Here is a 26352-nt window from a genome sequence, read left to right on the forward strand (position 1 = left end):
ACTCACCTCAGCCTCCCAAAGGCGCGGGATTACAGGCTGAGCCACGGAGCCCAGCTAAGATAATGTGTTATTAAAGAAAAGGCTACACATAGATCAATGGAACAGAATAGGGAGCCTACACATATATAGTTTATTGGTTTTTTACAAAGGTGCAAAGTTAGTTAATGAAAAAAGATAGTTTTTTTAATAAATGGTGTTGGAATAATTGGATATGCTCATACAAAAAATAAACTTCAATTTAGACTCACAAACTATTAAAAATTAACACAAAATGGGTCATAGGTCTAATACTTTAAACAAAAACTATAAATCTTCTAGAAGAAAGCATAAAAAGTTTTTTGTGTGTGTGATTTTGAGTTAGATGAAGAGTTCTTACATATGACATAATAAGTAGCATAACTAAATACACAGCATAACTAGACTTGTATCTAGGATATGCAAAAAACAACGTTAAAACTCAATGATAAATCAAATGACAATTATAAAATAGACAAGATTTGAAGAATGACTTCACTAAAGCTGATATGTAGATAGCAGTTAAACAAACGACAATAGAGTAAGAAGAGAATTAGTTTTTCTCATTAGACATAGTAGATATTTGGTGAAGAATCACTTCACCAAAGCTGATATGTAGATAACAATTAAACGAAAATTGTTCAATGTTGATAGCCATTTGGAAAATGCAAATTAAAGCCACAGTCACCATTATACACCTATTAAAATGGCTAAGATTTTTTAAAAATCTGACAGTATCAAGTGCTGACAGGGATGTGGAACAACTGGAATGCTCATATATTGCTGATGAAAATGCAAAGTGGTACAGCCACTTTGGAAAACAGTTTGGATGTTTCCCATATACTACACTTGCCATGTAACCCAGTAGTTCTTCTACATCCATATCCAGAGGAAATGAAGACCCATGCTTATACAAAAACCTGTAGACAAATATTTGTAGAAAATTTATTTGTAAATTCCAAAAAGTAGAAACAACCAAACTAGGTAATGGATAAACAAACTATAAGACATCTATATAGTGGAGTATTGCTCAACAATAAGAAGAAAAAAAAACACTGATACAAGCAGTGATATTTGGACGAATCTCAAATGTATATGCTAAGTCAAAGAAGCCAAAATCAAAAGACAACTTACTGTATTCAATTGGCATTGTCATTCTTGCAAATTTAAAACAATAAGGACAGAAACAGGTCAGTAATCATCAGGAGCTGGAGGTAGAAGGTGGGGATTACTACAAAAGATCACAGGACAATTTGGGATGGCGAAGCAATTATTCTATATGTAGACTGTAGTGAGGGTTACATGATTGTATATGTTTGTAAAAGCTCTCAGAGCTGTGTAGTATAAAAAGAGAATCTTACTGTATACAATGTAAACCTTAAATTTATTTATTTAATTAAAAACATTTTTAAATATTTATTTAATTGAAAGATGTGGGGAACAATTCAGGATTATGTATACAAATGGTCATTGTACAGGTAAAGTTTGGATTCGACTTTGGTCCCCACTCCTCCTGGAATTTTTTTTTTTTTTTTTCAAGAGAAGTTTAAGATAGAGACTTTGACTTTCCTGGTAGAGTCCTTCAAATAGAGTAAGACAAGAATTAGTTTTTCTCATTAGACTAATGGCCAAAAAAAAAAGGAAAAAAAATGATTGTACAAAATTTACCCCTGTAAAAAGTTTTATCATGATCTACATAGTTATAATTAATCGTGTTAGAATTTTTGCCAACACTGTGATTGTAGGAATCTTGTGTTATAAAGTACCAGTGGGTTCGAGATCACATCTAATCTCTCTACTTAAGAGTAAGGTCACATAGTTCAAAACAAACGCTTAATTTAATCAAGTTCACTTTTTAATGCATTTGGAATTTATTCTGACTTATAGTGTCATAAATGGATATAATTTTGTCTTTTTGTCATATAGCTATTCAGTTATTCCAACACCACTTATTAAAAAGTCCATTTTATTCCATAAACTTGAGCTGCCACCTTTATGATTTACTAAGTATCCTTATGCAGTTGGGTCTGCTTCTGATTTTTTATTCCATTCCATTGACCTATCTATTCATGCACCAGTGCTACACTTTTTATTGTAGAAGCTGTATATAATTTATTAGTTTTTCTTTTTTAAAATAAGTTTTATTGTGTATATATAAAGTATATAATATAATGTTATGAAATATATATAGGTAGCAAAATGATTACTGTAGTGAAACAAATTAATGTATTCATCATCTCATGTAGTTATCCTTTTTTGTTTTTTTTTCTGGTAAGAATAGCTAAAATCTACTCATTTAATATGAATCTCATAAACAATACAATTTTATGAGCCACATTCTCATGCTGCTCATCTTATGTATCTACTACTTTGTATCCTTTGCCCTACATCTTCCCATTTCCTCCCCTTCATCTTCACCTCACTCCTGGTAGCCACTGTTTTGTTCTGTACATCTACATATTGAAATTTTTTAAAACATTCAACATATAAGTAAAATCATGCAATATTTTTCTTTCTGTGTCAGGTTTATTTTGCTTAGCATAGTGTCCTTCAGGCTCATTCATGTTTTGACAAATAGCAAGATCTCATTCTTATTTTAGTTGAATAATATTCCATTGTGTATATGTTCCATAGTTTCTTTATTCATTCATCCATTGACAAACACTTAGGCTGTTTCTATATCTTGGTTATTGCAATAATGTGGCCATGAACATGGGAGTGCAGATATCTTTACAAGGTAGGGATTTTATTTCCTTTGAGTATATGCCCAGAAGAGATATTGATGGTACTTATATTTTAAATTTCTTTTTAAAATCTCCATACTGTTTTTCATAATTGCTATACCAACCTACATTTTTGGCAGCAGTGTATAAGAGTTTTCTCCATACCCTCTCCAACATTTATCTTTTGCTTTTTGATAATAGCCATTCTAATGAGTGTGGGGTGGTATCTCACAGTAGTCTTGATTTACATTTCCATAATGATTAATGATATTAAGGCATCTATTCATATAGTTGTTGGCCATTTTTATGTCTTCTCTGAAGAAATGTTTATTCAGGCCTTTTGCCCATTTTTAATTGGATTGTTTATTTCTCCCCAGATTAGTATACAAGTTCCTTATAAATTCTGGATATGAACCCCTTATCACATATATGATTTGCAAACACTTTTTCCCTAATCTGTAGGATGCTATTTCATTTTGGTGATTGTTTTCTTTGCTTTGCAAAAGGCTTTTAGCTTGATGAAGTCTTATTTATTTGTTTATTTTGCATTTGTTTCCTAAACATTTGGCATGATATCCAAAAAAATCATTGACAGGAACATTATTCAGGAGGTTTTTCCCTAGGTTGTCTTCTAGGAGTTTATAGTTTCTGTTCTTATATTTAGGTCTTTCAACCATTTTGATACGAATTTTGTGTATGGTATAAGAATCTAATTTTATTCTTTTACAGTTTTCTCAGCATCATTTATTAAGAAAAAAAACCCTGTCTTTTCCCCATTGTATCCTCTCAGTGCCTTTGTCAAAAAAAAGTTGACTATATATATTTGAACTTATTTCTGAACTCTAGTTTATTGCACTTGTCCATGTGTCTATTTTTATGCCAATGCCATACTATTTGATTACTATACCTATGTAATATAATTTTAAGTCAGGAAATATTTATGCCTGCAAATTTGTTTTTCTGTCTCAGAATTATTTTAGCTATTTGGGATCATTTTGGCTTCATAAACATTTTGGATTGTTTTTTCTCTTTCTGTGAATAATGCCATTTGAATTTGGGTAGACATTGCATTGAATCTGTATATTACTTTGGGTGGTATGGCCATTTTAACAATATTTAATTCTGAAAGTTTCCAGAAATTATTTTATTAAATAAGCTTTCTATCCTTTTCACTGTCTCTTTTCCTTGTGAAACCCCTTTAATGCAAAAATGTGTTGGCTTAATGATGCCCCTTAAGTATAGACTGTCTTTACTCTTTTTCATTCTTTTTATTTTTTTCCTTTCACTGGGTCTTTTCAAAAGACCTGTCTTCAAATTCAGATTCCTTCTTCTGTTTGATCTAGTCTGCTGTGGAGGTTCTCAATCATATTTTTATTTCATTGATTGAATTATTAAGCTCTAAAATTTCCATTTTATTCTTTTTTATAATATCTATCTTTTTGTTGAATTTCTCACTTAGATCACACATTATTTTTCTGACTTCATTGAATTTTCTGTTTATAGTCTTTGTATCTGCTGAGTTTCCTTAAGATTATTATTTTAAATTTCTTTTCAGGCAATTCTTAAATTTCTGTTTATCTTAGGTCAGTAACTGGAGAATTATTGTGATACATTGATGATGTCGTGTTTTATTGCTTTTTCATGTTTCTATGTTCCTGCATTGATGTCTTAGCATCTGATGGTGCAGTCGCCTCTTCCAAACTTTACAGAGTGACTTTCATAGGGGAAGACTTTTACCTGCAAATCGAGCTAAAGATGCTGATCGGGTAGGTTGTTGTGGCTCTGGTGCCATGTAGGCACAGTGGTATGGTCTCTATGCAGCTTCTTTAGTTGTGATCAATATTTAATGATGGCTGTGGCTGCCTCAGTAGTCTAGGCTCCAGGAATTTATGACAGTGACAGTTACAGTGGCTTCATAGGTTATTAAGGAAGATTTTAGTGATTCTCCTGTTCTTGTCTTTCTCACAGTTGGGAGTCTTAGCTGAGGAGATCTCTCTTGATGTTGGATCTGGCGCAACTCACAGGCAGACACAGTAGCACTGGGATCCAAGGCACAGGTGCTTAAAGCATCTATTGAGCCAGGTTCCTGGGCCCAGGGTCTTTTGAAACTACTATGACACCTGATACTTGAAGCAAAGGTTTACTCTCCAAAGCACAAGCAGATGTAGTTCTCCCACTAAGTTAGAGTTTATTCCTATGAGGCACATCCCCAGTAGCTTGAGCCCAGGGGGCTTGAATGTGTCTGTGGTTCTGACCCTGGATGATGGGACACAGCACTGGCATGGAGTTGGGGAAGAGCAGGTATTCTGGAGGTTCAGGCCCCGATAAACAGGGCACAGTAGTAGCTTGGGCTCTAGGGCATGAGGTACTATCCAATGGTGATTTTGAACCATGAGATGATGGGGAACAGAAATAGCCCAGGGTCTGTGAAGAGAGATGCAGCAGCATCAATTACCCAGGAATGGAAATATGCCACTGTGGCTTGGGCTCTGAGTGGTGCAAAGCAGTGCAGTAATGATTACACTCCCCAGAGAGGTGGGGTGTCTCAGCAGCTCAGACTGCAGCAGGCTAGTTCATTTCCAGAAAGGTAAGGCGTTGTGACTGTCCAGCCTGTGGGCAGGATGGCACAAGTCAATCAAGGATCTGATTCCCTGGAACATAAGGTACCATATCTTCTCAGCCCCAGAAAACACGGCTACATGGATCAGCAGAGCATCTGGATCCCTGGACTGTGGTGCAAGGAGGTGCATCAACTTAGATGTGCTGAAGGCTTGAAGCTACTGGGGGCAGCGTGCTGCCTCGCTTGAGCTGTATTTTGGGGGCAACTCTTTTGACATACAGGAGGGTAGAGGTCCTATGAAAGTCGGGTGCTGCCTTAGTACTGAAGAGCTCCCTCAGCTGGGCTCAAACCCTGTGAGGACTGTAAGAATCTCTAGCAGCCAAGAATGCAGGTGTCTGCTGGGGTTCTCTTGCTTACATTTCCCTGCAGGAGGAGTCCCTTCTGTTCTGAATCTATCCCCACTGGGAGGATGGGGTGGCAGAGGCAAGGTGTTTCTTTTCCTTCTCTATGCAGCAATCCTAGATTCTTGTAATCTACAGAATTTCTGCTCTATATCTATCTATCTATCTGTCTATCTATCTATCTATCTATCTATCTATCTATCTATCTATCATCTTTCTGTTCCTGGTGCTCTTCTTTACTTATCTTGGTCTGAATATAGTTGTTTATTCATTGTTTTGGATTTGTGTGTGTGTGTGTGTGTGTTGGGAGGACAGAGTACTAGAAGCGTCTGGTTGGCCATCTTGTCATTGTCACTCCTAATTCATTTTCAAAATGATGAATAGGAAGAATTCCATGTTCCTGTTAAAAATTAATTGACTGATGTAATATTTTCCATCAGATACATTGGTGTGGGATAAAATATGCTTTTCTCGGTGAATTTGTATGACCTCTACTCACTAGACCTGTGACCCCTCAGTGCTATCCCAGGGCTTTCGTCTCAATTCCTCCTTCAGCCCCTTGCCCATCAACTCCTCTTTTCTTACTCCTAGGATACCTATTATTCTAAATTAAAATAAATTTGTTTAAAGATAGAGTCTTACTCTGATACACAGGCTAGAGTGCAGTGACTTGATCATAGCTCACTGCAGGCTTAAACTACTGGACTCAATCAATCTTTTTGCCTCAGCCTCCTGAATCACTGGGACTACAGGCCTGTGCCATCATGCCTGGCTACTTCTAAAATTTTTTTGAAAATTCACGGTCTTTCTATGTTCCCCAGGCTGGTCTCAAACTCCTGGGCTCAAGTTATTCTCCCACTTCACTCTCCCAGTGTAGTGATTGTATGAGCCACTACTCCTTGTCTATTCTAAAAGTTTTAGCAACAGTGAAATAAAATGTAACACAGAGTCAGGGAGCAGTGCAGCATACTATCCTGGTGCTAAAGAGCTAAACATCTGAATTAACTTGCTCAAGAGTCTTTGCTATTCTGTCTTAATTTGTGGACCCATGGAGGATTTCATCAATAATGGATCAACAGTGTGTGAATGTTGTTTTGTAGATGTCAGCAAATTTGTTAATCTAATCTTTTTGTCTTATTTTAGATCTAAAACTGTGATTTAATATTAATTGAGGAATATGTGGATAAATATGTTTGTGAATATGTGTGTGTGTGTGTGTGTATTCATATATGTGTGAACATATATATATATATTCAGATTCCTACCCTTATCAGGTCTTATCTTGTTTTTTCTTATGCCCTTGAAAAATATTTACCAGATGCAAAAATCAGATATTTGGTGGGTAGAATTTACCTTTGGAATAGGCACTCCTCCAGATCTTACTTAGTAAGTCACTGCTATTTAATATAGGCAGATGAAGATGTCATCTTGCCTTTTTTATGGATGCAAGGTCAGCTGAAAGCATTTTAACAGAATCAAGTTTGTCCCCAAATCACTACTTCCTTTTCTCATCCCTTACTGCCTCTTTTAGAAGATAATCAAAGTCCTTACACAGCCTCAATGCCTCACTGCAAATGCTGTCTCCAGCCCACTCAAATTCTAGTGTAGCCTATGTTCCTGTCCCTCAAGTTTTAAAATTTCTATACCTTTCACACAGCTGATCTCCATGAGGTATTAAGGAATTACACAGAAAATAATCTACTTGAGCCAATTTCTGCCAAGTTATAAATGAGTGATACCTAACTAAACCTCTAAGGGAGTGGAAGTGGGGTATGCTTATCTAAAAGTGGTTGGCCATTAACTCAAATAAATTTCTACTTGGGAGAATTTCAGCAAAAGTGGTAAAGAAGAAAAATGAAATGTAATACTTGCTTAAGGGGAGGAACATAAGACATGGGGTAGGAGAAGATGGAGGAACAGCCATGTAGGCCTGCTGGCCTTGACTGTGGTTCTACTCTGTCCCTGCATACTTCCAAGCTGTTCTCATTTTTCACAATTATTCCTTTTCGCCTGCTTCCGAATGCATGAAATATCATTACTCTCTTAGATTTAGAATTATCATTACTCTCTTAGCAGCTTCCCTGGAAGCAAGGGAAGTGGTTCTGCCTTTGGAGAAGATTTGGAGAGAGACACAGGCAAGTAGAGAAGGAATAACAAAATGACAGGTGTACCTCAGTATGTGTATACTGCTTATAAATTGTATTTGCAGAGCAGGCACTGAATATAACTGTATTTGAATTTAAAATATAGAATATCTCTTTGCCCCCTTTTAAGGAAGCAAGTGAGTAAATATACACATGGGAGGGGAAAAACAGACCAGGTTGTAATATCTGGCAATATACCAAAACATGCTTTCATATGCTTATGTCTACATAACATTCTTACCAAAGAAGAGACATTTTAGTGGGGTGTGGTGTGTGCACCTGTAGTCTCCACTACTCAAGAGACTGAGATAGAAGAATTGCTTAAGTCCAGGTGTTTGAGGCAGCGGTGAGCTATGATTGCACTGAACTCCAGCCTGGGTGACAGAGCAAGACCCTGTTTCTAAAAAACCCAAGCAAACAAAACTAAAAAAGGGGAGAGGGAGAGAAAGAGATTTTATTACATACAAAGTTAATTTTTACATTTAAAAAAAAATCTTGACATTTTCTCTCTAGGCTAATAACAGAACGCTGCAAGAGAAGATTTTACAAGTAAACAATTTAGTAGAAGCCTTTGGAAATGCCTGCACTATTATAAATGACAATTCCAGCCGATTTGGAAAATACTTAGAAATGAAATTTACCTCTTCTGGAGCTGTAGTGGGAGCACAGATTTTTGAATATCTTCTGGAAAAATCCCGAGTTATCCATCAAGCTATGTAAGTTCATCTCAAATATCTCCTATTTTGAGAGGACACATAAGCAAAGACAATGCTTTTTGTTTTAATAATAAAAATGTCTTTCACATGCAACAGAAATTTGTTGATCACCTACTGTATGCAAAGCACTTACTGTTGGAAACAAAGAGATGCTTCAGCACTGTCTTACTTGCATGTATGCTACATCCAGTAGAGGAATTAATAAATTACCTAAAATTTATGCCACTAGAGAGAAGCTCATCATAGAGGTACTAACTGTAAAATTAGAGCAAGTTTTGAAGTAGGAGAGAATATATTTCTCCTCACAAAATTAATGTGAAATTTAATTAGAAATAACTGAGTCTTTTTTATTTTAAATACTGGTATATATAGATAGATCTTTCAATTGCTTCTCTTGTTCCTCTGTTTATAAAGAAGGGATCAAATAAAATATTCAGGAATGGGCTTTATTATATTGCCCATTTTATTGCTAGCTGATTTAAGCCAGCAATACTATTCATAATGTTTTGATAATAGGTTGAATGAGTTCCTTTTGGGAGTTTATAGCTGAATGACAAAATTTATCTCCTAATGATTCCAAAACATCTTAGTTATTCTTATGAAGAAACTATAGCTCCACATTCCTGGTGGTTGCATTATTTAAAAATAAAAGTGTGACAAGTTAGAATCTTACTTTTTATTATGTTGATTTTATCTAAACATCTTCTACATTATAGTAGTGATATGATCAATTAAATTCACAGGAACATAATAAGCTCTTGTTATATATTAGTACATCATTATTTAATACAGCTGACTTCAAATGTGCTATCATTCAATTCACGAGTAAATCATGAGTATAAATTGTTTGTAGTTCAGTACTTGAATACAACCTTCAATGTGGAACAGTATTACCCTTGGGATTCATTTTAAAGTATGTAAGGAATGATTATTAGATTAATGTGGTTTTTAATTGTGGCTCCATAATGCATTAGTCTACCTTGGGTAAAATATTTAAGCTTAAAGACTCTTACAGGATCTTCGCTTTGCCACTTATTGTGTGTATGATTTGAAACAGTTTACTTACTCTCTCTACACCTTGTTTTTCATCTCTAAAATGGAAATAGCATTAATACCTACCTATCAATCAAGATAATGTCTGTATAGTATTTAGCACAATGAACAGCACATAGTAAGTCCCCATAAAGTTCAGCCATTAGTATTAGTAACAGTGTTAATAGTTGGGAAAATTAGAAACAACATCTAGCACAACATCTGGGACATAGACGATGTTCAATAAATAGTAGCTACTATGTATTGATGTGTTTCCAGTGCTCACTCATACCTAGAAGGGCTTTCAGGTTTTAGCTGATGTGAAGACTTAACTGGTTCTCAATCTATTTGTCTTGCTCTCATAATTGTGTAAGCTTCTCCTTCAGGGCTTTGGGAAAGAACTTCTTAAGTGTACCATACTAATGTTTAATGGGGCCACCATTTCTTACAGTGTTAAGGGGTAACATTCACAGTGTATTCTATGGAGATATGGAAGGAACACCATTCACATAGGAATGCCATGTGAACAGCCCCCTCTGGAGCTGCACAGTGAAGCCCAGGGTTTTTAACCATAGAAATAATCTTGTTAATGTTTATTGAAATATTGCAGGATGTAGTCCAATAAATAGAACAATTAGGATTATATTTAAGGCATGCTATGAATTAAATAAACTTTTATTCCCAATTGGCCTACCGAACTATTCTAGTTTTATAACACTGTTTATTGGGGAAAAGCATTTCAAGTTCAAAATTCACAATCAGGTGGAAATATAACTTGAGCACAGCTGCATTACAATTTATAATGAAGCTTTTTTCCATTTTTATATCTCTTTTTTCTTTTACTTAATTTGAATTGCATTTTTAAGTTCTAGAAGAGCTTTTGTGATCTATGAATATGAAAATATCAGGCATGTGATAGAAGAATCCTTAGTAGGTATATATTTTACATTATAAATTTAAATATACTCTATCAATTATGGTCCTTAAAGGAAGGAGCATGAGTTTAACTGAGAAAACTATTTACAGAGATTGAATGGGCATCGAAGAACCAAGAATGAATGGTGAAATGCCCATGGACTGACAAGGGTGAGGAGACATGGCTGCCTTCAGGTCTGCAGGCAGAGAGAGAGGCAGGACTCCAGGGCCTGGTACACTGCAACTGCTCAAGGAGAGTGCAAGGGGATAAATATACCCACCAATCCTTCTCCCTCCTACCAGTCTCCTACCTGTGCTTGCTATTGTCTAAACCACAAAGGAAGCCAGAGAGCAAGGAAGCCCAGAGATTACAGTCTGTAGAGGTTGGCCTTCAGGTCACAGAGCATGGCAGGCACAGATGAGTAGAGAGCAGAGCTGAGAGGCAGTAAGAGGCATGGCAGACAAGTGTTTTTAAAAGTGAACTTAACATTTTATTTTAAGAGAATTAGTTATTTTCTTCTCTTTTCTCCTATTCCATGCTATCCTATCCCAGACTCTGACCACATTCATTTTGAGATTATCTTTTTAATGATGGTACTATCTTTTAACTTGTGACTTAAAACCTTGTCTAAATGAAGATGCTTATGGTTTTTTTTTTTAATGTAGGGTACAATTCAGGGTTTGAAACATAAGTGGTCATTGTACAGGTGAAGTTTGGGCCTCCCATTGGTCCTCACTTCGCCTGGTTTGGGATCAGATACTCTATTAGTGTTATGTGCCTCCCCGCCTCCCACCCCTGGCAGTGACCTATTACTGCCAATGCCTTTCATGTAGTATTATGATAAATGTTCAGGGCCCAATTCTGAGTGAAAACATGTGGTACTCACTTCTTTGTTTCTCTGATAGATCACTGAATATGATGAACTCTAAATCCATCCAAGTTGCTGTGAAATCCATATTTTGTCCTTCTTTATAGCTGTGTAATATTCCAACATAGAAGATTTAAAGAAGAAGATTTTCAGAGTCTGCTTAATTTCAAGAAGAAAATGAGCACATTGAAGGTTGTGCTAGATAATTCTCACCAGTATAAATGATGACTGTTTCTGTGGCACTGTTTTCTATTACTACAGTTTAGTTCAGCAAGCATTGATTGCATTTCTCTCATGTGCTCAGAACTCAGGAGACATAAACAAATGGCAGACAAGGTACTCTACTGTGGAAGAAGGGAAATATATTTATGGAGCAATTATTCTATGTTAGACACTGTGCTATGCACCTTACAGCCTTTATCTCTTTTAATTCTTGCAGTCAGTTGACAAGATATTATTGTCTTTTTATACATGAGGAAACTGGGACAAAGAGAATTTTTAGTAAGAGAATTGTTGTAAGCTGCCTAATTTCAAAAAGCTAATAAATACCTAAGAGTTTGAACCCTTGTCTGTCTTATTCCAAAGCCCACCATTCATTCATTCACTCATCCATTCATCCTTTTGACAAATATTTATTAAGTGCCTTCTGTGTGCTAAGCACAGGAGATACAAAGCTGAATAAGACAGGATTCCTGTGGTAAAGCAGCTCAAAGTCTCCTGGAGAGCTCCATATACCTTGACACAAAACTTGCTGATCACTTATTGATTTCTTGTATCTCAGGAAAGTAGGAAATGAGTTCATCTGCATTGAGTGAGTAGGTAAATGGCAAGAAGAGATTGAGGAGACTGCATAGCCAGGAGGAGGCAGTGTAAGAGGGGGCAGCTGTAATTAAAAATAAAATACTAGTCCGGGCACGATGACTCAAGTCTGTAATGCCAGCACTTTGGGAGGTTGAGATAGGAGGATGGCTTGAGCCCAGGAACTTGAGACCACCCCCTTTCTTAAAAAACTAAAAATATTAGTTGGACAAGGTGGTACACATCTGTAGTTCCAGTTACTTGGGAGGCTTAAACAAGAGGATTGCCTGAACCTGATCTCAGGAGTTTGAGGCTATGGTAAGCTATGATTGCACCACTGCTGAATGAGATGAGAGAGAGAGACTGAAAGCACTGCTTTATGACTACTCCATGAGGCTTTAGGAATGCAAAACTTCATTATTAGCTTTCCATGTCTTATTGTTGGCCATTTTGTCGAAGATTTAAAGGTTTTACAGATGAGTTAAGCCATGCCCTTGTGAGGATTTTGCTACAGTTTTGAAGTTGTTAAAGGCCTTGGCTACATAAGTGATCTCCAGAGTCCAAGGAATGAGGGTCCACATGAGTTAGCCCTAATGGCCTGCCTGCATGTGGCTGGATGAAATTCTCTCTGAAGACGTATTAGAGGATCTACAAATAGGAGGGGGGCCGAGTTAGAGAAATACTACTAGTTAACTTGCTGAGACCCTATGTCTGGCCCCAGGCCATCCTGACCTGGGAACTACTGGTCACATTGGCAAGTGTGGGATGCTGTAGTACTGTCTTCTTGTATAGCTTTGATGTAATTAGGGGCAGGACATGAGTTGGGTAATCTTGGAGATGTGTTCTTTTCCTGTTTCTTTAACTTTCTGATTGTTTATCCACTGAAGGTCAGTATATTTCCCATAATATCTCCCTTGTCAAATTACAATTCTCAGTAAATATACACTGATAATTAAAGAGAAATCCACTAATTTTGTGTGCCTACATTTGTGAGTCACTTCACTAATTGTACATTGCATCATTTAAGCATTTAAGATGTGACACATGAGGCAATCAGTGTGATTTCATTAGAACAAAGCAAACTAAATTATTTGCTGTGCCAGTCATGGAGAAGTTTTCATTATATTGTGTTGAGAAAAGACAAGAACTAAACTAAACTTTCAGTTTTGTTGTAACCTTGCTCATGTACACTGTTAGTGTTTTTGGCAGTATTGCTGGTGACTGCCACAAAAAACAGACAGGGGTGTGGAAGATGTAAATGTGATCAGTTCAGAAGAAAAGATGTGCCAGTACTCACCAGCATCCAGCCTGTGGACAGCCCCTTTTCTTGAAACCCTCACCTTTCTCTGTTCCATTACTAGGGTCTCCTGATTCTTCTACTTTCTGAATTTTTCTTCTATTGCTTAAACTTATTTATCTATTTCCAAAATATGTGTTGAAGCTTTTTTCTTTTCTCTCTGCACTCTCTCACTTCACAATTTCTTCTGACATCATAGCCTCAACAGATAGCTCTATATGATTGACAGCCAAAGACTTACCTCTTGCTCTTTCCTAGGTTCACATGTTTTATTTCCAACTACATATATATCCTCCTGCTATCTCAAATTCAACTGAAAACATATCTCAGACCTGTTTATTTTCTTATAGTCCCTTCTTTTGGAATGGAACTATCCTCCTTTAGTTGTATAAAACCTCCGACTCTCCTCGCTTTTCATGTCTAAATATTTGTGAAGATGTATTGAGTTCATCTCTCTAATCACATTTTCACCTCTCTTCTGCTTTCTCTTCTTCTGCTGCTATTTTACATCAAGATCTTATTCCCCTGAGGCCCAGATATTTGAAATATTTAGATCGCCTCATTATTTGAACTCTCCTCCAAGGCTTGGTGATATTATGCCCTCTCAGACTCAGGGAAGAGTCTCAACCCAGAATGCATACTAATCAATAGCACTGTTACTTTTCTCTAGAAAATGTCTTCCTTCCTTTCAAAACACTAACAAGGAAGAACAGGGATTTGCATTATTTACTTTTTAAAGTACTACTGTTTCATTTTAAATGTTTTTATCTACTAACTCTCAGGAAAGGCCAAATGGAGCATCTTGAATAGTTATTGGTGTGACACAAATATCAAACCCTTAACCACATTATTTTAAGCCTAAATGAATTGTGTGTTGGAGCCCTTAATATAAAAATTGCTCTTATAATGGTTTTTGGCAGAACCTTGAACCAAAAATAGAGGTTATGAGATAAGGCCACAGAAGTTCTAAAATTCCAAACATCTTTTACTGCATTAATGGAAAAGTAAATATATATAGATATATCTGAGCTACCATTGATTCTGAGCCAAACACATATGTTCTGAAAGAATAGATAACTTATGAAGAGAGCAAAGGTAAAATTTCCATCTCAACTGAGATTAAACTGCATAATATGCAAGAGTAGAAAACCTAGGAGAGTTTTAAAATCCTTTCTTACCTTTTAAGTGAAATGACTTGTATAAAATTATGCATGTCATAAAGTGGGTTTTTTCTGTTTATATACTTCAGTGGAAAACATTCCTGAGCTTAAAAAAAACTGGTTTTTTTTTTAATTGTAAAGATGCGGGATACAATTCAGAATTACTATACAATACAAGTGGATATTGTACAGGTAAAGTTTGGGCCTCCTTTTGGTCCCCACTTTGCCTGGTTTGAGATCAAGTACTCTTTTTGAAGTTATGTGCCCCCATCAGCAATTTCTGGATACTGCCAATTCCTTTCATGTAGTATAATGGTAAATGTTCATGGTCCACTTATAAGTGAGAGCATGTGATACTCAATTCTTTGTTTCTGTGAGCTCACTGAGTATGATAGGCTCTAAGTCCATCCAAGTTGCTGCAAAGTCCATAATTTTGTCCTTCTTTAGGGTTTCATAATATTTCATCATGTATATGTATTACATTTTTTTAATCCAGTCCAGTTTCAGTGGGCAGCATGGTTGGTTCCAAGTTTTTGCTATTGTGAATAGCACTGCAATAAACATGCACGTGCAGGTATCTTTTGTGTAGGGTGATTTAGTTCCTCTGGGTATATTTCCAGAAGGAGGATTGCTGGGTCATATGGTAGGTCTATTTCTAGTTCTTTTAGGAATTACCACACTGTTTTTCATAGAGGTTCAACTAGTTTGCATTTCCACCAACAGTGTAGAAGCGTTTCCTTTTCATCACAACCTCGCCAGCATCTGTTGTTTTTTGTTTTATTAATGATGGCCATTCTTACTGGAGTTAGGTGGTATCTCAGGAAACAAAGTGTGAGGTATCAAACTTCCAGACTTCAAATCTTTTATTATAAGGCTACAATAATCAAAACACCATGGCTTTGGTACAATAACAGGCATATAGACCAGTGGAACAGGATAGAGATTCTGGAAGCAAAACCTCAATTTCTCAACCAACTCATCTTCAACAAAACCTCCACCAACAACCACTGGGGAGAGGAGAACTTATTCAATAAATGGTGCTGGAAAAACTGGCTGACCACATGCAGAAGATTGAAACAGGACACTTACCTATCACCATACACAAAAATCAATTCCAAATGGATCAAAGATCTAAACACAAAACCTCAAACTTTAAGAATCTCATTGTTGGTGGGAGTGTAAACTAGTACAACCTCTGTGGAAAACAGTATGGCAATTCCTAAAAAATCTGAAAATCAACTTTTCATACGACCCAGCAATCCCCCATCTGGAAATATACCCGGAAGAACTCGAAATATTCTACAAAAAAGATATCTGCATATGCATGTATATTCCAGCATTATTTACAATAACAAAAACATGGAACCAACCGTGCTGCCCATTGAAACTGGACGGGATAAAAAAATGTGGTACATATACATGATGGACTATTACTATGCAGCCATAAAGAAGGACAAAATTGTGAACTTTTCAGCACCTTCGATGGACTTAGACTTTATAATACTCAGTAATCTATCACCAAAACAAAGAACTGAGTACCACATGTTCCCACTCATAAGTGGACTCTGAACAATTGTCATAATACTATAAGAAAGGGATTGGCAGTAGTGGGAAACTGCCAGGGAAGTGAGGGAGTGAGCACACTACATCAATAAGGGTACCTGATCTCAAATCAGGCAAAGTAGGGACCAAAGGGAGGCCCAAACTTTACTTGTATAATGACCATTTGTATACCTAACCCTGAATTGTATCCTACATCTTTAAAATTAAAACACACACACACACACACAGGAGATGCAATTGAAATAGGCAACTAGTTCCTGATCGAAAGCCAATGTCATAAGAGATAAGATAGATAAGTGAGACCTTATCAAACTGAAGAGCTTCTGCACAGCAAAAGAAATCATCACGAGAGCCAGATGACAGCCCACAGAATGGGAAAAAATATTTGCCAACTGCATATCTGAAAAAAGTTCTAACATCTAGGATCTACCTGGAGCTCAAATGTGCCAAAAGGAAAAAAACAAACAGCCCCATTAAAAAATAAACAAAAAGCCAGGCTTGGTGGCTCAGCCTGTAATCACAGCACTTTGGGAGGCCGAGGCAAGTGGATTGCCTGAGCCCATGGGTTCGAGACCAGCCCAGGCAACCAGCCAAGACCTCATCTCTACAATAAATAGAAAATTAGCTGGGCATGGTAGCACGCACCTGTAGTTCTGGCTACTTGGAAGGCTGATGCAGGATTGCCAGAACCCAGCAGGTCAACACTGGAGTAGCTGTGAGTGTGCCATTGCACTCCAGCCTGGGTGACAGAGTGAGACTCCAATGAAAAAAAATGAGCAAAAGACATGAATAGGCACTTCTCAAAAGAAGACATACAAGCAGCCAACAGACACATGAAAAAATGTTCAGCCTCACTAATCATCAGAGAAATGTAAATCAAGACCACAAAACAGCTTTGATAATAATAATAGTTTTTTTTCTGAAAACATTTCATTGGCCTCCTAAATTTGCTAAAATAGGCTGTAGAGGCAGTGAGGGAAAGGAGCAGGGTGAGAGGGGAGACTAGCTGCTCTGGGTTTCTGTGTGGGGCGTGACAAGTGGGGACCTGGAACATAGCTCAGTCCACCACCAAGGGTAGCGGGGAGGGGAGCATCCTCAGCAGCAATTTAGTATCTCCTGACCCAACTCCTGTGTTAACACCCTCAGCTTTGTAGAGTGTTTTCAGTTAGTTTTATACTAGCTGAGAGAGAAGTAATAGTAGAAACAAGGGAAGACAGCAAGGCCTTTGGGTTTGAAGCATTAATTTAACCCCTGTAAGAATCCTCCCTGCCTCAACCCCAGCCCATGAGCCTTGTGATGATAGAGTGAACAAACAAGGGTTTTGGATCACCCTAAAACAAGAGGAGGGTCCAGTTGGAGTATGAAAAAGGGAATGCCACAGAGATGCAAATCCCTCAGGTCTCCCAAATGGCCACCAGGATCATCAAGAGTGGAAATTAAGCAGGGCCGAGAAGGGTCGGTGGAGACTGGGAACGGCAAAGCAGGAGGATCATCCTCCGCTGTTTCAGAAGAGAACCTGAAAGTGAGATTTTTCTTAAGAGCCCACTAGAGCAAAAGGAAGATGTGGGGGAGTGAAAAGGGGGGTACCCCGAGGTCCCAGCAAGTATGTTGTGGATTATCCTGAACTGGAGACCTACCTTGTTTTGATCCATACTCTTAATGGTATTATTCCAGAGTCTGGGAAGTGCTGTTTATACTACTTATAACCACAGGGTCATAGAATTTGAGGCTTATAAGAAAAAGATTCCTCATACAAGTGAGAAAACTGAGCCTTGGAAAGAATGTAAAAGGGTTGTTAAAGATGTGAACCCTGGACTCAAATAGAACTAGTCTGAATCCAGTATAGTCGTCAACTCTGTCACTTTAGGAAAGATTGATAGCTCGAAACCTCAGTTTCCTTGTACATAAAATGAGGAACCCATGCCTACCTCAGCAGGGTGTGGAAGGTATGAGATAATATAGCACTTATCACCATCTAGCATGCTGTATGTATTATTTATTTATTTTTCTGTCTGCTTCACTGGCATGTAAACTCTCAGAAGTTAGGGATTTGTGACTGTTTTGCTCCTGTTATATCACCAGTGCTTGGAACAATGCCTGGAAGTATATGTTTAATGATTCATATGAAGTGATTTTAATGGTGTCTGGAATTTAATGACAGTGGTTGTTGAAAGTAATGATAATAGTAACAACCATAGAAAGCCAAAACGCAGTATTCAGTGAAGCCACACTGGCACTCAGAGTTGTTGTTATAATAATTATGCTGTCAAGTAATTTTAACAATAAATATTCTTACTAAACACCTTACTGAAAATGTTTTATTTTTCAGTGGAGAAAAAAATTTTCATATTTTTTACTACATCTATGCTGGTTTAGCTGAAAAGAAGAAACTAGCCCATTACAAATTGCCTGAAAATAAGCCTCCCAGGTAATCTACCAGGTTGTACTTTCATAAATAATACTTTCACTTTCTGCTTAATTTTAGACATTTATCCTTCCATTTATATTTTTTTTCAGGTACCTGCAAAATGACCACCTCAGAACAGTGCAGGACATGATGAATAATAGTTTCTATAAATCCCAATATGAATTAATTGAACAATGTTTCAAAGTCATAGGTTTTACAATGGAGGTAAGTATGAAAGACATTTGAACCTCTTTAGAAAATAACTTTTTATTGTCATCAATGTAAAAGCACTTATCAAGTGATTAATATATGCCAGGCTAAGTGCTTTACATGAATTGAAATGACTTTATGAAATAACCAGAAGTATAATATTTACTTAACAGATAAAGAAATGGTAGCCTTGAGATATAACTGATTTGGCCTTGCTCTTAATCTTTTATTTTACTCATACTTATATCTCCCACATATATATAAAATTTTACTAAATACACAAATTTGCATGCTCATTTCATATAAATAGTATCATGTAATATGTGGTCCTTTGTGACTTACTTCTCTCACTTAGCATAATGTTTTCAAGGTTCATCTACTTTGTAGCATATATCAGTACTTCATTTTTCATCGTTGAATAATATTCTATTTTATGAATATACCTCATGCTATTTATTGATTCATCATTTGATGGACATTTGGGTTGTTTCTACTTTTGGACTGCTATAAATAATGCTGCTGTGGATAGTAGTGTACAAGTTTTTGTGTGGACATAAGTTTTCATTTCTCTTTGGTGTATACCAAAATTGTAGAATTGCTGGATCACAGAGTAACTGTGTTTAATTTTTTTTATGAACTGCTAGACAGTTTTCCAAAGTGGTTGCACCATTTTACCGTCCCACCAGCACTGTATGAAAGTGCCAATTTCTCCATATTTTTATCAACACTTATTGTTATTTATCTTTTTTATTATAATCATTCTAGTCTACAATATGAAATTGTATCTCATAATGACTTTGGTTTGACTCTTCCTAATGGCTTATCATGCCAGACTTCTTTCCATGTGCTTATTGGTCACTTGTATATCTTCTCTAGAGATATGTCTGTTTGAATCCATTACCTATTTTTTAATTGGGTTATTTATCCTTTATTACTGAGTTGTAAGAATGTTTATATTCTAGATACCAACCCCTTATCAGATATGATTTACAAGAACTTTCTCCTGCTTATTGTCTTTTCACTTTCTTGATAGTGTTTTTTGAAGGACAAAGGCTTTAAAATGTTATGATATCCACTTAATCTATTTTTTGTTGCTTATGATTTTAGTATCATATAAGAAGCCATTGCCTAATCCAAAGTCACAAAGATTTATGCCTCAACTTTCCTCTAAGAGTTGTATAGTTTTAGCTCTTACATTTAGGTCATTGTTCCATTTTGAGTTAATTTTTGTGTATGGTATGAAGGAACAGCGTCTTCCTTTTGCTTGTGGATATTCCATGAATTATCACTGTTCGTTGAAAAGACTATTCTTTCTCCTTTGAATGTTCTTGGCATCTTGGTCAAAAAAATCAGTTGGCTACAAATGTATAGGTTTATTCCTGGACTCTTAATTCTATTCCATTGATTTATATGTCTTTTCTTATATCAGTACCACACTTGATTACTGTAGTTTTGTAATAAGTTTTGAAGTTGGGGCGTGGGAGTGCTCCAACTTTGTTCTTTATTTTGTAGATTTTGGTGGCAGGGGGGCTTTTCTGGGTCCCTTGACTTTGTGTATGAATTTGAGAATCATCAGCTTAGTTTCTAGTGCAGTTTTTTTAAGCTTCTTTATTGTTCACCTCTCTCTTCTTTATCTTACCCCCATCCATTTACATCTTCTCTCTTTCTGTTCCCCTAACAACCCAGTATATTTAGTCCAATATTCCATATTTATCTCCTGATTCTGAAGTCCTGCTTGTAGACACACACACACACACACACACACACACACACACACACACACGCACGCAAAAATGTACATGTGCCTATATCTGTAAAGTGAGTCATTGTTGTTTCAATATGGGATTATATTTCATACACTTCTCTTTTTCTGATTTTTCTTATGTAGCAATATCTGTGAAAAATCCCTTCAAATCGCCTAATATATCATTTAATGACTCCTTTTAAAGGCAACATAATATCCCATAGTATGAACTACCTTAATTTATTCAGCCATTCATCTGTAACTGGGCATATAACTAATAATGTTTTCAGATCTTTGCCATCATGAGCAAGGCTGAAGTGTGTCCCTATTTACTGAAACTTTTCTTTCTGGTTTTTAGTAGTGATATTGCAGAGTTAAAGATATATGTATTTTAAATTTGAATTGAAATTGCAAGATTGCCTTTCAATAATTCTGTAACATTTCACGTTTCTACCAACGATGTATGCAAGTACTTTTCTCTCATTCATTCCTGTCATTGCTAGTCTGATGGGTAACATAACATCTTATTTCAAGTTTATATGTCCTTGATTAATAGCATATTTGAACATTTTCCATTTGTTCGCCACCTACTTAGGTTTATTCTTATGAATTGTAAATTTATATATGTTGCCCCTTTTATTGAATATTTCTATGCTTTATGTCAATTTGTAAGGGCTCATTGAATATTATAGACATTATATTTTTCTATCATTTGTGTTTCAAATGTTTCCAGTTTTATGACTTTCTTTTTGTCATATCGTTTACATCAAAAAGTTTTAAATTTTGTTTGTAACATCTAGGTTTCTAGTCTTGATTTAAAAATTTTCCCATTTCTAGATTGTACATGTAGTCTCTTGAAAGTTTAAAAAATAAATTTGTCTTCAATCCATTTGAAATGTATTTTATGAAACCAAATGTTGCACTACCATTTTATTTTCTTCCAGATGAAGAATCAGTTGTGCCACCTGTTATTAAATACTACGTACCCTTTAACCACTGGTCCATGTTTTCTATTTCTATTACAGTGGTTTGATGCTATGCTTTTCTAGTAAGACAGCCTATCTTGAAAGGCAAGTCATGCTCTCACTTTCTTTTTTTCCTACTTTTCTTATCTATTGTCTAGCATTTGTTTGTCCATGTAAACTTTAAAATCAGTTATTCAATTCCCAGAATCTCAGTTGGAATTCTAATTAGAATTATCTTAAATTTATATATCAATTTTGAGAGCACTGTTATTTTTATATTATGTCTTCTCATCCCAAATTGTTACATGACTTATTTACTTTTTGTCATATGCTTTTTCATTTGTTTTGATGTTGCATTGAATTTTTAAAATAATTTATAGTTTTTTTCATGTAGAACTTTATTTTATTTTAAAATTTACTTATACTATGATAAATGAAAGGTTTTTTCCATTATAGAATTTTCTAGACATATAATCATGTCATTAGCAAAAATAATAGTTTTACCTCTTTTTTATTATGTCAGTCATTTCTTTTTCTTTTGAATACTTGTAACATCTAATACTATCCTGGGTTGGTGACTCATACCCATAATCCCAGCACTTTGGTAGACTGAGGTGGGAGGATTTCTGAGCCCTTGGAGCTGGAGGGTAGCCTGGACAAAATACTGAGACCTTGTCTCCTGAAGGCTTTCAGAGGTTTCAAACTTTGCTTTTAACAGTTTGTTGTTTGCTGTGTTGATTCAGACTGTGAAGAAGATTTCACTATGAACATGAATCAAGCTTTTAGAGGCACTCTTTCAGGAAAGTAATATGTATTTTGTTGAATTTTCCTTCCTTTTTATAAGTGACATGCAGTTTTAAACAATCAATGTGTCTGCTTAAGATGTTTACCAAGATTTCATGGGTTATTATATCTCTAAAAAAAAAAAAAAGAAAAGAAAAAACACTACTTTTTCTAAAAAAAATAGAAAATTTTACCAATAAGATATAAAATGTAGAAATGCTGATATAAGTGAAACTTTGCAACAGTCATTCAAATTATGTGCTGTGAAGTTATTGAATCTAATGATTTTGTAACCTGCTTTTAAGGCACTATTGACTCCCTTCTAAAATGCAAGACTGTAACAGTAATCTTTAGTCCTGTGATCCATTTGTTTGCCAGAAAGTAATATTTCTAAAGATTCAAGTGTTCTTGGCATAGAGCAAAGTTTATTAAGTGCATTTTCTCCAAATATGGAACTTCTACTGTTGGCAGCTCTGATGATAGGAGTCTCTCAGTCTTGCCTTTTCTTTGAAAACTTTTGGCTCCATCTTGGGTATCCTTGCTGCAGACCTGCCAGAGGTAGGAATGCATTTTCAAGATTTTACCTTTAGAGAATGAAGTTCAATCTTGGGTGAGGATGGAAAAGAACAGGTAAATGCCTTTTTTTAAAATTTGAAAATAGACTCCTGCCTTATAGGAGAGGTTTAGGTAAATCGAGGGTCATCTTTATTCATCAGGGTCCTAGAGATTATTGATTTATCTCTCCAAAACTAACATTATAACCCAGAAATGTTCTAGACAGATATTTGATAGAACAAGAATACATAGATTCAAGCGAAGTTCCAATTATTTAGTTAAGATCTTACTAGGGACCTTTTGAAAGATATTTCGTACAATCTTTGTAAGAATGGAAAATGTAGAACAATGATATAAATTGACCACTTTAACTTAATGAATGAGAAATCAAAAGTACTATGAAATGAACTTTGGCTTAACTTACAAACCAGATAGTATCTATAACAATGAATATTTAAAGTAAAATAGTTCCCTCTTATCCAAGGTATTGCTGTATCCACTGTGTCAGTTACTTATGGTCAACTGTAGTCTGAAAATATAAAATGGAAAATTCCAGAAATATACAATTCATAAATTTAAATTGCATATCATTTTGAGCAGCATGATGAATTCTTGAACCATCCTGCTCCAGTTCCCCTTGGTATGTGAATCATCATTTTATCCAGCATATCCAAGCTGAGGGCACTTAGTAGCCACCTCGATTATCAGATCAAAAAAACATAGTACATATATAGACAGTTCAGTATACTATCCAGGATTTCAGGCATCGAAATCATGGAGGTCTTGGAAGAAATTCTCCAAGGATAAGGGGGACTACTATAATCTTGTGTGTCATAATCAAAGCAATGGTTGTTGTGAAACATTTCAACTTTTAGAGTAAATGTTTCTCGTGTGCCCTTTTTCCATAACCCAGAGGAAATCAGATTTGATGAGAAGACTCTTTTCTGGCTGTTTTTACAGACCCAGAATTTAGAGTTCCTCCTTGAGTTCTGAATAAACATTGCTGCTCTGTTTCTAGGATGAATTAATTGGTTGTAGGATAGCTGTGAGTGTCTGAGGAGCCAGAGGGGAGCTGGAAGTTGTTGTCAGGACCAATCAAGGAGAATTAACTCCTCTTGGGACCAGAAGAGGAACCATTACAATTACTTTCCCCAAAAGTTCTCAGTTTTTACCAGAAAATCGTGAATTATAAGGACAAGAGGGAAGCTGTACTCTAGACTGAGTGGCAAACCAAGCTTGAATGCATCTTTAGGCAAATACTTTAGTCACACAAAGTCTTGAGCTGAAGCTAAATAACTTTTTCGTTTAGAAGTAGAAGTTACAATTCAACTGTCTTCGTTTCTGAATGAAGTATATTCTCCATTGATTCATGAACCCTACCTGGAACTTTGGGCTGACAACTCAGGCTGTCTACTCTTTAACTACTAAAATGCAGCTATAATCTGGAAACTCAATGGTTCTGTGGTCTCTAGGGCAGAGAGGAGATGAATGGGCCCTTTTCTCTGTTGATGCATTAGATAGCTTTTAGGCTGTAAAATGAAACAAAAATCCATTGTTTAATAAAATCTCTCTGAAGGCTTTTGGAAAAGCATTCAGACCTTGCTTTTAGCTATAATTAGTTACTGTGGAGAACTTTCTCCCTGTAAGACAGTACCTGGTTCTTAAAGTGGCCAAAATGTAAATCTCATTTCCCTATTTCCCCCACCCTCTGAAATAAAGAAGCAGCAAAGAGTGACAAAATGACTATATTGATGTATTAGGACAGGAACATTTGCTTGACATTGTTTAAGAGTTGGGAGAAAATGGTAAAGACTGAGCAAGAGTTGAATGGAGAGATATCAAAGCCTGTAGAACTTATCATGGATACCTCATGTAAGGAGCAAAGTGCTGTATGCTTTTGTACATGCCATGAAATCTGGGTGGTGGCCATGATATCATGCTGAAATCTGTGACATTGATGCTACCTAACTATCTTTTGGGAACAATATCTGAACTGTAGCATCTGGTGTCAGAGATAACCCTAATACATTTCTGAAAAACAGATGTTTTTGTTTTGTTTTGTTTGTTCGTTTATTTGTTTTTTAAGAGATGAAGTCTTGCTCTGTGGCCCGAGTTGCTGTGCTGTGGCACAATCATAGCTCACGGCAGCTTCCAACTCCTGGGCTCAAGGGATACTCCTGCCTCAGTCTCCCAAGTAGCTGGAATTATAGGCATGAGCCATTGCTCCCAAAAATATTCTTAATACTAGTAAAATAAGTGTGTTTATAATGACTTCAGCTCTGAAAGAGAAACTCTCTGACTCAGAAACCACAAGTTTCAGCCATATTCCAGGTGATATATGACTCCTACCCAGAGACTGCAGGCGAGCCACAGGAGAACTGCAAGGAGATTCCACATGCCACCCTGTTCCAGATACAGTCCCATTTTTATGTTCTAATTCTGAAGTCCTGGGTATCATAGGTGACCACTTAAGTTTTTGCTCCTGTTAGTTAGCTTAATGCTAACTCTACCCCTACCCCAACCCTTTTCTGGGCATGACCACTTTTGGTGTATCTTTGTCACCTTCTCCATGTCAAAACTCAATGTCAAATCTGGCTCTTCCCTCTTCTACTGAATCACTTACCCTTTTTAGACCTTCTCTAACCTGGCTGTCACTCATGCCACATCTTGGGCCTATGGAGACAAGCTGATTAGGTACCCACAGTGTCCTGGCTCTTAAAACAGAGCTGAATTATTTGGGATGCAGTGAATAAAGAAAAAAGCAGCATTCATCCTTTTCTCCAATCCTTGGTCTTAAAGTCAATGCTGCTAGTGGTAGATGCTCCTTTTAGACTGTGGTCTGGCTCGGCTGAGTGCCTGGTTAGAGAAAACAGGGATGGCTAAGTGAATCTCAGGGCATCTTCCAAACTGAAATGATGTTGTACAACAACCAAGGCAGTCGCTGCTTGAGGTCAGAGGCTGGGCCTCTTTGTATTCTTTTCCCTGCTTCTTGTCATCAGAAGAATTGATCTGCTTCTTACCCATTCACTCCCCCAGAGTTTGCTATTTTAGAAACAAGTAATCATTTTTAATTGGTTTGTTTACCTCCAAGTTCTACTTGTTAGAGGCAGTGTTTCACTTATATTTAGCTCAGTTACTTTCTTTTGCTTGGTACAGCAATGTTTAGTAACATTAAAATGAAACCAGTTTTGCAGTTAGCATCTACTGACAAATAAAATTCATTTATTTCCGAATTTAAACATATTCAGTGTTTATTGAACATCTAAACATGTAGCTTAGGTTAAAGAAGACTATAACATCTGTTTCTGAACCTGAAGCACAACCACTGCTAAATAATTTGTGAAGTCTTTGAGTCCAGTTCAAGGTGACTCTCCTAGGATATAGAAGTCTCTCATCTAAAGCAGAGACTCAGAGAGTTCTATGGGCAGACCATAGAATTCTATGGGCAGACCATAGAATTAAGCCAAGTGGGTATTTGCTTTCTTTTTATCCCAG

General features: G+C 36.3%; 1 protein-coding gene across 1 annotated transcript in view; it reads left to right on the plus strand.

The window, feature by feature from the left end:
- Positions 1-25576, plus strand: part of LOC103262133 (myosin-IIIa-like) — a 104662-nt gene extending 79086 nt beyond the window's left edge. Inside the window, exons 13-16 of the mRNA XM_008059746.1 lie at positions 8357-8559; positions 18523-18621; positions 18711-18825; positions 25490-25576. Of these exons, the coding sequence (XP_008057937.1) occupies positions 8357-8559; positions 18523-18621; positions 18711-18825; positions 25490-25576 (504 nt within the window). The remainder of the gene's footprint in view (positions 1-8356; positions 8560-18522; positions 18622-18710; positions 18826-25489) is intronic.
- The last annotated feature ends 776 nt before the right edge of the window (positions 25577-26352 follow it).

This window comes from Carlito syrichta, unplaced genomic scaffold (assembly GCF_000164805.1).
Source record: "Carlito syrichta isolate Samal-C Ts95f unplaced genomic scaffold, Tarsius_syrichta-2.0.1 Scaffold304344, whole genome shotgun sequence".
Taxonomy (NCBI): Eukaryota; Metazoa; Chordata; class Mammalia; order Primates; family Tarsiidae; genus Carlito; species Carlito syrichta.